This window comes from Mesoplodon densirostris, chromosome 9 (genome assembly GCF_025265405.1).
Source record: "Mesoplodon densirostris isolate mMesDen1 chromosome 9, mMesDen1 primary haplotype, whole genome shotgun sequence".
Lineage (NCBI taxonomy): Eukaryota > Metazoa > Chordata > Mammalia > Artiodactyla > Ziphiidae > Mesoplodon > Mesoplodon densirostris.
Window position 1 is genome coordinate 28,471,133 of NC_082669.1, and position 13,519 is coordinate 28,484,651.

Genomic DNA, 13,519 nt, shown 5'->3' on the forward strand with positions numbered 1-13,519 from the left:
CCACAGGAGGAAGCACAGGTGATCAGCCCTCTTCTTGTTTCCCAGGAAGTCATATGATGGGTTCAGGACCATGCCTGGTGAACAGCAGGACTCAAAGCACTGGAAAAGAGGGGTCTCATTCCCCTGTAGGGGTCCACTTGCTGCCTAATGTATCTCTTCAGAAACTCCACCCTCCACAGGGGCTGAGAGAGTTCTGTGGGCTGTGCCACCACCCCAGAGAGTACAGGAGCTGGCAAACTTGTTGCAGAAACAAAAGAACTCTATGGGGAGAGAGACTGTAGTAGAAATCCATCATATATGTAACTCGGGTTTCTAAGTGTTGCCTGAATGAAATCAGGGACACTGTTTTTCTTATCCAGACAGAGAACAACTGTTCTTCAGTAGCATGGTAGCTAAGTGCGACAGGGAAAAGCCAGAGCAAACACACCTATTAATATATGCACTCATGCCCAGTCCGGGACCCTTGGCAGATCTATTATTGAAATCACTGGATCAGACGAAAGATTCCCAGACTTGGATGTGCTTTAGAATCACTTTGGGAACTTGTTAAAAATAAGATTTCTCGGCTTTACTTCCAAAGATACAAACTCTCTGTGTTAACTCTGTATGGTAACAGGTCCCCGGGGAGTTGTCTGTCTGGCAATATTATTTATGGCACATAAAGGGTTAATGGACTAGCAGTGATTTTGATGCAGTCAGGGGTTGGAACTACCAGCCCAGATGATGTCTTCCTTCAATAGGACAGGCAACGAGAGCAGAGAGAAGAAACATACCTGTTGGAAAGTCACTGTCCTGAGCCTCATTCGGACCATCTAAAAAAAAGCAAAGGAAAATGAAGTGTCAATCAAATCAGGTGGCTTGAATTGACACAAATTAATTTTGTGTCAGAACCCTCTCTCTTCCTTACTAAGATAGCAACTTCTTCCAATTGTTCAAAATCTAAAATCCCAGTTATTGTTCACTTTGCCCTCTTTCCCCAATCCAATCTGTTGCCAGATCCTGTAGTTTCTCCCTCCATAATGAAACTCACCATCATCTCCTTCCATTTCTCTCCATTCCAAATCTGGAAGGAAAAAACATTCACACACAGTTAGTTTCATCAGCAAGTTAGGACCCTTCTACCAAAAAGTTCAAGTGAAGAGCTGGTAGCTAATGTTTATTTTGAATACTATTATTAGCTTTGGTTTTTCCTACATAAATTTCATTTGTTTACAACCCCAAAAATGACACAAAGTTGTAATAGCTACACACAAAATAATGATTTGCTCTATGATATACTCCTTGTAAAATTTACTAAATTTTGTGAAAATAAAATATAAATAACTTCATGAAACATACATAGATTAATCTTTGATTTTAGAAACTATTTAAAATATAAGTTGATATAAATTCTTTGGTTTAATTTCAAGATTACCTCCTACAAACTTTATTTTTATTCTAGCATAAGGAGTTCCTGTTATCACTTCAAATGATGCACATGTATGGGGGGAGGGCATAGAGTGGGGAATAGCTACAACTTACAAGTAGACATACTTGTTCAAAGTCTCTAACAGCATACTGTATTCATCAACACTAAGTACTTTTAATTACTGAATTATTTAATTTAGTGCTATTCAGATATTTACATCGGGAAAAAAGACCGTAAAACCCTAGATTTGCTAGCAAAAGGGGAATGATGGGAGCAAGACTTCTCTGTACATATTTTTATTGTTTCAACTTTTGATCAAAGTAAAAGTATCACCTATTTCAAAATTAAAATTTTATTTTTTTTTTTGCGGTGCGCGGGCCTCTCACTGTTGTGGCCTCTCCCGTTACGGAGCACAGGCTCCGGACGCGCAGGCTCAGCGGCCATGGCTCATGGGCCCAGCCACTCCGCGGCATGTGGGATCCTCCCGGACCGGGGCACGAACCCGTATCCCCTGCATCGGCAGGCGGACTCCCAACCACTGCGCCACCAGGGAAGCCCTAAAATTGTATTTTTAACAGCCTATAAATCAGGAAAAAATTATGACAGTTCCAGATTTATTCTCTCATGATTTCCATATAATCAGATAGATAAACAATTCAGTCTTCTTTAATCATATCTCTGGGAGATACACATGAAGAGCTGGAAAGAGAAAAACAAGAGAAGAGGAAGGGGGCTTTGGAGAGCATGAGCATGAACATACTAGAGAAAACACAGATGATTCATATAGATTGAACCATAGTGTTGAGCAGTCTAAAGATTATTTTATTCACAGTGGACAAAAGACATCAGAAGAATACTTCCAAGGAGCCTAAAATGCCATCTGAGAAGTTACAATGGTTAAAGACGAGAACGGGACACCTAGGGAAGCCTGAGATGGGATCAAGGTGGCTCTGAGAGAGTAGTTTTGAGCTGGAAGCAAGGAATAAACTTCAGACCCAGAGAAGACAGGGCCTTGCTTTGCTAGTAACAGGAGATAGCTCTGATTTGGAACAGAGAGATAATAGGTGGATAAAGTCAACGTGGATAAATAGGTGGATAAAGTCAAGCACAAAGTGGCTGAAGGTCACGCTGTCAGACGAAGGAAATCGATGATGAGGCGTGGGAGGGCTTCTGAGTAGAGAACACTGGAAGCCAAGATAACCATTGGTCACCAGCAGACTACAGAAGAGGCAGAAGAGGAGGCACAGGGCTTCAGCCAAGGACACAAGTCAGCAGCAAATACAGGAGGCCAGCAAGGGCTTGGTACTGTGGGCCAAGGTCTCCACTATATTTTCTGTTGGACAAGAACTGGTCAGGGTGGGACAGGCTTGGGTTCCAACCCAGTGGGGATGTTGGGCTCAAATGGAACACAAGGGGCAGAATGTGGACAGGACCTACCACTGAAATGAACTCTAAGTGGGGCAATTAAAACCATCTCAGCCATCAAATTGAATGACTGTTTTTTTCAATTATTAAAGTAGCCAGTACTCATGCTGTAGAGTTTTTCACCACATTTTGGAATGTTTGTTATTGGGCAGTAAATGGATAGTTAAGACACTATTTGACACGTTGGGGCTGTTAGTGTTAAGAATGAGCTATGGACACCAACATGCAAAAGAATGAAGTTGAACTCCTACCTCACACCATATATAAAAATTAACTCAAAATGTATCAGTGACCTAAATATGAGCTAAAACCATAAAACTCTTAGAGGAAGACATGAGGGTAAATCTTCATAACCTTGAATTTGGCAATGGATTCTTAGGTATGACACCAAAAGCACAGGCCACAAAAGAAAAAACACATAAACTGGACTTCATTAAAGTAAAAATCTGTATGCATCAAAGAACATTATCAAGAAAGTGAAAGACAACCTACGGAGTGGAGAAAATATGTGCACATCATATGTGATTGGGTCTAGTATCTAGAATACATAAACAACTCTCACAACTTCATAACAAAAAAGACAAAAAAAACTCAATTAAAAAATGGACAGGGCTTCCCTGGTGGCGCAGTGGTTGAGAGTCCGCCTGCCAATGCAGGGGACGTGGGTTCGTGCCCCTGTCCGGGAAGATCCCACATGCCACAGAGCGGCTGGGCCCGTGAGCCATGGCCGCTGAGCCTGCGCGTCCGGAGCCTGTGCTCCGCAACGGGAGAGACCACAACAGTGAGAGGCCCGCGTACCGCAAAAAAAAAAAAAAAAAAAAAATGGGCAAAGAACTTGAATAGACATTTCTCCCAAAAGATATACAGATGGCCAACAAGCACATAAAATGATGCTCAACATCATTACTCACTAGGGAAATCAAATCAAAACCACAGTGAGATACCACTGCACACCTACTAGGATGGTGATTTTAAAAAAAGGATGGAAAATAACAAGTATTGACAGGATGGGGAAAAACTGGAACCCTTGTATCTTTCTGGTGGGACTGTAAGTGGTGCAGCTGCTGGGGAAACAGTTTGGCTCTTCCTCAAAAAGTTAAACACAGACTTACCATTTGAGTGAGTAATTCCACTCAGAGGTGTATACCCAGAAGAACTGAAAACAGGGACTCAAAACAAGTACAGGTACATGCATGTCCATAGATAGCATCACTGTTCACAATGCCCCAAATGTGGAAACAACCCAGATGTCTGTCAGCAGATGAATGGATAAACAAAATGTGGTCTACCCATGCAATAGAATATTATTCAACCTTAAAAAGGAACAACATGGACGAACCCCAAAACACAATGCTGGGTGAAAGAAACTAAACAAAAGAGGGCCCATATTGTACGACTCCATTTATAGGAAAATACAGAATAGATAAACAAAGGCTTAACATAGATTGGTGGTTCCTATAGGGACTGGGAGGAAGGAGGGATGGGAGAAACTGCCTAACGGATACCCAGTTTTACTTTCAAGTGATGGAAATGTTTTGGAAATGAATAGATAAGTGGTGATTTCACAACTTTGTGAATGTACTAAATGTCATAGAATTATTCGCTGTAAAATGTTTTCCCAATATTTTTCCTTTTTAAAAGTTGTGTTAAAATACACATAATATAAAATTTACTGTCTTAAACATTTTTAAGTGTACAGGTCAGTGGCATTAAATATATTCACATTGTTGCATAGCCATCACCACCATCCATCCCCATAACTCTATTCATCTTGTACATACGAAATTCTATACCTATTAAACAATAACTCCTCAATCTCCCCTCTCCCCAGCCCCTGGCAACCACCATTATATTATACTTTCTGACTTTATGATTTTGACTACTTAACTCACATAAGTGGACGCATACATTATTTATCTTTTTGTGACTGGCTTATTTCACTTAACATAATGTTCTCAAGGTTCATCCATGCTGTAGCATGTGTCAGAATTTCCTTCCTTTTAAAGTCTGAATAATATTCTGTTGTATGTATATACCACATTTTGGTAGTCCATTCATTCACTGATGGACACTTAGGTTGCTTCCATGTTTTAGTTACTGTGATTAATGATGCTATGAACCTGGGTATACAAATCTCTTTGAGACATTGCTTTTGATTTTTTGGGGTATATACCCAGATGTGGAATTGCTGGATCATATGGTAGCTCTATTTTTAATTTTTTGAGGAGCCTCCATACTGTTTTCCACAGTGGTTTCACCATTTTACATTTCCACCAACAGTGCACAAGGGTTCCAGTTTCTCCACATCTTTGCCAACCCATGTTCTTTTCTGTTATTTTTATAGTAGCCATCCTAATGGGTGTGAGGTGGTATCTCATTGTAGTTTTGATTTGCATTTCCCTAATGTAATTAGTGATGTAGAACATCTTTTAGAGTGCTTATTGTCCATTTGTATATCTTCTTTGGAGAAATGTCTATTCAAGGACTTTGCCCATGTTTGAATCAGGTTTTTTTTTTATTGTTAAGTTTTAGGAGTTCTCCATATATTCTGATATTAATCCTTTATCAGATATATGATTGCAAATATTTTCTCCCACTCTGTGGGCTGCTTATACTCTGTGGATAGTGTCTTTTTGATGCACAAATTTTTTAAATTTCCATGAAGTCCAATTTGTATATTTTTTCTTTTGTTGCAGGAGCCTTTGGTGTTACATTCAAGAAACTGTAGCCATATCCAAATTCACGAAGCTTTTGTCCAGTGTTTTCTTCTAAGACCGAGTTTTCAGTCTTACATTTAGGATTACATTCATCCATTATGAGTTAATTTTTGTATAGTTTTAGGTAAGAGTCCAACTTCATCTTTTGCAAGAGAATACCCAATTTTTCCAGGACTATTTGTTGAAAAGACTGTCCTTTATCCATTGAATGGCCTTGGCACCCTTGTCAAACATCATTTGACTGTATATGCAAAGGTTTATTTGTGACTTCCTATTCTGTTCCATTGGTCTGTATATCTGTTTTTATGCCAATATCACATTGTTTTGATTACTGTAGCTCTGTAGTAAGTTTTGAAATCAGAAATTGTGAGCCTCTAGTTTGTTCTTCTTCAAGATTGTTTTGGCTATTCACTGTCCCTTCAGATTCTATATGAATATTAGAATGAATTTTATATTTTTGCAAAAACTGTCATTGGGTATTTGATAGGAATTGCACTGAACCTGTAGATTGCTTTGGGTAATATTGACATTTTAACAATGTTAAGTCTTCTGGGGGGGAAAGGCAAGATAGGGGTAGGGGATTAAGAGGTACAAACTACTATGTATAAAATTAATAAGCTACAGGGATATATTGTACAGCACAGGGAATATAGCCAATATTTTATAATACCTATAAATGGAGTATATAACTTTTAAAAATTGTGAATCACTGTTGTACACCTGAAATTTATATAATATTGTAAATCAACTATACCTCAATAAAACAAACAAACAATATTTAGTCTTCCAGTCCATGAACTTGGTAACTCTTTCCACATATTTATATCTTCTTTAATTTCTTTGAAAAATATTTTATAATTTTATTGTACAAGTCTTTCACCTCCTTGTTTAAGCTAATTCCTAAGTATTTTATTCTTTTTGACACTATTGTAAATGGAATTGTTTTTTTAATTTCCTTTTCAGGTTCTTCATTTTAGTATAAAAATGCAATTGATTTTTGTGTGTTGGGTTTGTATCCTGCTACTTTGCTGAATTCATTTATTAGTTCTAATAACTTTTTTTGTGGATCTTCAGGATTTTCTATGTATAAGGTCATATCATCTACAAAGATAGTTTTACTTCTTCCTTTCCAATTTGGATGCCTTCTTCTTGCCTAACTGCTCTGGCTAGAATTTCCAGTACTAGATAGAATAGAAGTGGTAAAAGTGGGCATCATTCCCTTGTTCCTGATCTTAAAGGAAACGCTTTCTGTTTTCACCATTAATGTTGTTCATATATGTCTTTTATTATGTGAAAGTAGTTTCTGTCTCTTCCTACTTTGTTGAGTGTTTTTTTTTTATGATGAAAGGATATTAACTTTTGTCAAATGATTTCTCTGCATCAGTTGAGATGATCACATGGGTTTTTTTCTCCTTTGTTTTGTTGATGTGGTATATTACATAGATCTATTTTCATATTGTTAAATCATCCTTGCAATCCAGGAATAAATCCCACTTGGTCATGGTGTATCATCCTTTCAATATATTGCTGAATTATGTGTTTTTTTTGTTTGTTTTTTGGGGGGTTTTTTGTGGTACGCGGGCCTCTAACTGTTGTGGCCTCTCCCGTTGTGGAGCACAGGCTCTGGACGCGCAGGCTCAGCAACCATGGCTCACGGGCCTAGCTGCTCTGCGGCATGTGGGATCTTCCCGGACCAGGGCATGAACCCGTGTCTCCTGCATTGGCAGGCGGACTCTCAACCACTGCGCCACCAGGGAAGCCCTGAATTATGTTTTAATATTAGTGTTTTGTTGAGGATTTTTGCATCAATGTTCATGATGGATATCGGTCTGTAGTTTTCTTTTCTTGTAGTGTCTTCATTTCAGCTTTGGTGTCAAGATTATGTTGGCCTTAGGAATGAGTTAAAAAATGTTCCCTCCTTTTCAATTTTTTGGAAAAATTTGAAAAGGGTTGGTATTAGTTCTTCTTTAAATGTGTGGTAAAATTCACCAGTGAAGCCATCAGGAACAGGGCTCTTCTTTGTTGCAAGGTTTTTTTTTTTTTTTTTTTTTTTTAAATTATTGTTACTGATTCAATCTGCTTACTCCTTATAGGTCTATTCAGATATTCTATTTTTTTGTGATTTAGTCTTGTTAGGTTAGGTCTATTCAGATTTTCTGTTTCTTTGTAAATTTTGTGTTTCTAGGAACTGTCTATTTCACCTAGGGTTATCCAATTTGGGGGCATACAATTGTTCATAGTACTCTATTTTTTATTTCTAAATGTCCCCACTTTCATTTCTGATTTTAGTAATTTGAGTCTTCCCTATTTTTTTCTTAGTCCACCTAACTAAAGGTTTGTCAATTTTGTTGATCTTTTCAAAGAACCAACTTTTGGGTCACTGATTTTCTCTATTCTCTATTTCATTAATCTCCACTCTAATCTTTATTATTTCCTTCCTTGTGCTAGCTTTGCATTTAGTTTGTTCTTCTTGTCCTAGTACAACTTAAAGTTGTAAAGTTAGGCTGTTTATACGAGATGTTTCTTGTTTTTAATGTAAGCATTTATAACTATAAATTTCCCCCTCATTACCACTTTTGATGCAGCCCATAACTGTTAACATGGTGTGTTTACATTTTCATCTATATCTTCTTAACTATTTTCTGATTTCCTTGTGATTTCATTTTTGATCCACTGGTTGTTTAAAGGGACGTTGTTTAGCCTCTGCAATTTTGTGAATTTTCCAGTTTATGTTATTGATTTCTAATTTCATCCCACTGTGGTCAGAGAAGATACATTGTGTGATATCTGTCTTTTAAAAAACCACTGAGATTTACTTTGTGGTCCTACATATGGTCTATCCAGGAAAATGTCCCATGTGCACTTAAGAAGAATATGTATGCTGCTGTTGTTGGGTGGAGTGTTCTGTATAAGTCTATTAGATTATTGTGTTGTTGAAGCCCTCTATTTCCTCGCTTATCTTCTGTCTGGTTGTTCTATCCATTATTCTGAGTGGGGTATTGGAATCTACAACTATTATTGTAGAACTGTCTATTTTCCCCTTCAATTCTGTCAGTTTTTGTCTCATATATTTTGATGGTCTGACATTAGGTGCATAAATGCTTATAATTATTATATCTTCTTGCTGTTTTGAAATATTTGTTAACATGTAATGTCCTTCTCTGTCTCTTGTAACTGTTTTTGATTTAAAGCCTATTTTGTCTGAAATTAGTATAGCCACTGCCATTCTGTTTTGGTAATTATTTGCATGTAATATCTTTCTCCATCCTTTTACTTTTACAAGTTTGTGTCTTTGGATCTCAAAAGTGAGTCTCTTATACACTGCATATAGTTGGACCATGTGTTTTTATCAATTCTGCCAATCTCTGTCTTTTGATGGGAGAGTTTAATCCACTTACATTTAAAGTAATTACTGATAAGGAGGCACTTATTTCTATATAAAAAACAAATTTTCTATAGACCTATAGCTTTTTGTCCCTCATTCCCTGCATTCCTCTCTTCTTTTGTGTTTAGTTGATTTTTTGTTTTTTTTTTTTGTGGTATGGGGGCCTCTCACTGTTGTGGCCTCTCCCGTTGCGGAGCACAGGCTCCGCATGCGCAGACTCAGCGGCCATGGCTCACAGGCCCAGCCGCTCTGCGTCATGTGGGATCTTCCCGGACCGGGGCACAAACCCGTATCCCCTGCATCAGCTAGAAGCCCTAGTTGATTTTTAAGTAGTGAAATGTTTGAATTCCTTCTTGATTCCCTTTTGTGTATATTCTATAACAATTTATTTTGTGGTTGCCATGGGGATTACATTTAATGTCCTAATGTTGTAACATTCTAATTTGAATTTATAGCAGTTTAACCTCAACAACATACAAACACTCTGCTCCTTTACACTCTGTCCCCACTGCTTTTGGGTTTTGATATCACAAAATTACATCTTTATATAATGCATGCCCCCAAACATAAACTAATAACTCTTTAAATGCATTAGTCTCCTAAATTACATACTGAACAAGATTTGGAGTTATAAACCAACAGTAATGCTAGCTATTACATTGATTTTTTAATTTAAATATATTGGTCTCTTAAATCATTTAGAAAACAAAAAATGCAGCTACAAACCATTGTTACAATAATACTAGCTATTATAATTGCCCATGTATTTGCCTTTACCAATATCTTTATTTCTCCGTACAGCTTAGGGTTATGGTCTAATGTTCATCTTTGCAGCACACCCTTGAGCACTTCTTCCAGGGCCAGTCTAGTGGTCACAAACTCCCTCAGCTTTTGTTCATCTGGGAATGTCTTGATTTCTCCCTCATTTTTCTTTTTTAATGTATTTATTTATTTTTGGCATTAGCAGGCAGATTCTTAACCACTGCGCTACCAGGGAAGTCCCTCTCCCTCATTTTTGAAGGACAGTTTTGCTGGATACATGAATCTTGGTTGACAGGTTTTTTTTTTAAAGCACTTTGAATATATCTGCCTACTATCTTCTGGCCTCCAAAGTTTCTAATGAGAAATCTGCAGATAATCTCTTTGAGGATCACTTGTGTGTAATGATTTGCTTCTCACTTGCTGCTTTCAAGATATCTTCTTTTTCTTTTTCTTTTAAAAATTTAATGATAATGTGTCTTGGTGTACGTCTCTTTGAATTCATCTTATTGGAGTTCATTGAGCTTCTTGAATGATTACATGTATGTCTTTCTTTAGACTCAGGAAGTTTTCAGCCATTATTTCTTCAAATATTCTCTCTGCCTCTTTCTTTTCTCCTTCTGGGACTCCCACATGAGTATCTTGGTCCTTTTGATGATGTCCAGTAGGCTCTATGTGCTTTTCTTCAATCTTTTCTCTTTCTGTTCCTCAGCCTTGATCATTTCCATTGTCCTATCTTCAAGTTCCCTGATTCATTCTTCTGCCTGCTAAGTCTGCCTTTGAATCCTGCTAGTGAATTTTTCATTTCAGTTATTGTACTCTTCAGCTCCAGAATTTTGTTTTGGTTTATTTTTAGGTTTTCTATCTCTTCATTGATATTCCCATTTTGTTCACTCACCGTTCTCCTGACTTTCTCCATATCTTCCTTTAGTTCTTTCAGCATCTTTAGGATTGTTGTTTTAAAAGCTTTTTCTAATATATCTGCCATAGTCTTTTCAGGGACACATTTTGTTGATAGATTTTTTTCCTTTGAATGGGCCATACTTTCCTGTTTGTTTGTATGCTTTATGATGTTTTTGTTGAACACCTCTGAATATAATAATGTAGTAACTCTGGAAATCAGATTCTTCCACCTTACCCAGGGTTTGCTATTGTTATTTTTTGTTTGTTTTTTGGTTTTGATTGTTGTTGGCTGTCTCTGTGCCGAGGATCAGCCTAAGGTGTAAACTTAAGGTCTTCTCTGGTCTTTTCTGAGCATTTTCCTGAGAATGCACAATCACTTTCTAATTTTCCCCATATATGCAGTTGTTTCTTGCGGGGGGGTGTTTTTTTTTTTTTTAGTTATTTATTTTTATTTTTGGCTGTGTTGTGTCTTTGTTGCTGTGCATGGGCTTTCTCTAGTTGTGGCGAGCAGGGGCTACTCTTCATTGCGGTGAGCGGGCTTCTCATTGCAGTGGCTTCTCTTGTTGTGGAGCGAAGGATCTAGGAGCGTGGGCTTCAGTAGCTGTGGCACGCAGGCTCAGTAGCTGTGGCTCGCAGGCTCTAGAGCACAGGCTCAGTAGTTGCAGCGCATGGGCTTAGTTGCTCCGCGGCCTGTGAAATCTTCCCAGACCAGGGATCGAACCCGTGTCCCCTGCATTGGCAGGCAGATTCTTAACCACTGCACCACTAGGGAAGCCCCTATGCAGTTGTTTTTGAATGTTCTAGTCTTTAATGTGTGGCTTACAAAAGAGGAATAAGCAAAAAATGATGCAGAGAAGGTGTTGGCCTTTTAATTCCCCTGTAAGTCACTTCAGCTGGAGGGGGAGAGGCTTGAAACAATGTTTGGAGGTGTGACAACTGCTGCCCCCCTCTTTGTCTTCACTTCTGTGATCAGAAGCAGCAATCAGCAATTAGAGCATAGATACCTGATATTTGGAGGGCAGGGGTTTTTTGCCCACCCTCATTCCCACAATCTGTGTCAGGTTGCTCTAAGATCATGTGCACAGCTGCCTGCCACTTGGCTGGGAGTGGGAGATGGGTAGCTGCTACTGTGTTTAGAGCTGAAACTGACCAAAATTAACTGCAGTTTACCCTCTAATTCTTCCACTGGAAGTTGCAAGCCTTCAACAGACTCTAGAGTTCCAGAATAATTACACAGACAGATTCTGCCAGCACAACTGCTGTCCAGGTGGGGAGAGGGATTCCTGGTGCTTCCTGTGCCATCTTCCAGAATTCTCTTTAATGATTTAAAATAAATGTTTTAAAAGAATGAGTTATGAAGTAATTAGAGTCCTCAGACTTGAGATAAGGCAAATACATTCTATAGGATGATTATATAAAGCACAAACCAGGCAAAACTAACCCTACATCTATGCTTTTGGAAGTCTGGAGAGTGGTTACCCCTGGCAGAGGCAGGGTAGGAAGTGATTAGAAGGTGGACTTCTTAGGTGATGTTTTCGTTTGGCTTCTTCTCCTGGATGCTGGTTAACATAGGTCAGTTCACGTTTGTGAAACTTTATCAAGCTATGCACTTACAGTATGGGCACTTTTCCATATGTATATTATACTTCAATACAACTTTTTTTTAATCTTATAGGTTGAAGAGCTTACTTTAAGTCTTAAAAATAAAATATGTACTGAAGAGGAATTCACATACCTCAGGAAGAAATTTTTTAAAAATAATTACACAAGGCTTATTCACTGGAGAGACACACAAAGATAGAATTTGGGGGAAGGACCAGAAGGTCTCTGAGCCTCAGTTTCCTCAAATGAAACAAAGGACCAATAATAACTATCTTATGAGGCTGTTGTAATAGGGCAACCTAGCTCACAGTATGCCAGTAAGGTTGTTTCTTTTCCTCAGCCCACTCTCAAATTTTCTTTCCTGGTTTTCTATAGCAATGCCCCCTAATAGAACGTCTTGTGATGGAGCAAATGTTCTATTTCTGCACTGTTAAACATGCAGCCACTCGCTGTATGGCTACTGAGTACTTGAAATATGGCTAGTGTGAATGAGGAAGTGAATTTTTAATTTTGTTTAATTTTAAGGTGTGTGCCTAGTGGCTACTGTATTGAGTAGCCAAGATCTTGAGACACTGAAGGGCTCTGGGCAATTACTGCTTGATCCCAACTTTGCTATGAGCCTTGACCATGAACTCCCATAGTGCCAACCTTCTAGAATTTAAGTTCCATGAAGACCAGGACTTTTGGCCATTGTATTCACTACTGTTTCCTATATTCACAATCCCTACAACAAGGCCAGCACATGGTAAATAGTCAATAAATATTTGTTTGAATGAGTAAAATAAAATTGGATTAACCCAAATGTATTTGCATATTTTTGTGGGGTTATTTTTGCATAAGGCTATTAATATCCAATAGAACACATTCATTCTGAGAAGCACCAAACTAATGAAAGATAGATGAAAGATAGATCCAAAATGATATGAAAGATAGATCCAAAATGAGTTATTAAGAGAAATTAAGATGTCTAGAGTGTGGCCACCACACCTTAAAGCTGAAGTCATGAGGGGCAGCTACAGCCCCACCCCTCCAAATCCCCAAAGAAAGAAAAACCAGCTTATAAGGACCATGATCAGGAAGACTATAAGTCCCAGTCTCCTAGGGACAGTCCCAATTCATACCTCTTGTCCCAACAAAACACACTGTTCACTCTCAGGTGTGCCCAGTTTAGAAACTAGACAGTTGCCCTCAACACAGCTCAGAATGGCAGGAACAGCAACGTGCTGAAATTGGAGTGATGTGTTCCCGGTAAAACTGTGTGGTAAATACCTTTTTAAAAGTGAATCCTATTTTGGATATATGAGGGAAGCTTAAAAGACC

At 38.3% G+C, this 13,519-nt stretch overlaps 1 protein-coding gene across 2 annotated transcripts in view; it reads right to left on the bottom strand.

The window, feature by feature from the left end:
* URGCP (upregulator of cell proliferation) overlaps positions 1–13,519 on the bottom strand; it is a 69,082-nt gene that overhangs the window by 4,303 nt on the left and 51,260 nt on the right. For both annotated transcript variants that reach the window (XM_060107712.1, XM_060107711.1), the window contains 2 exons: positions 1,031–1,063; positions 774–812 (listed from right to left, as the gene is read on the bottom strand). In XM_060107712.1, the coding sequence (XP_059963695.1) occupies positions 774–812; positions 1,031–1,046 (55 nt within the window). In that variant the 5' untranslated portion in view covers positions 1,047–1,063. The remainder of the gene's footprint in view (positions 1–773; positions 813–1,030; positions 1,064–13,519) is intronic.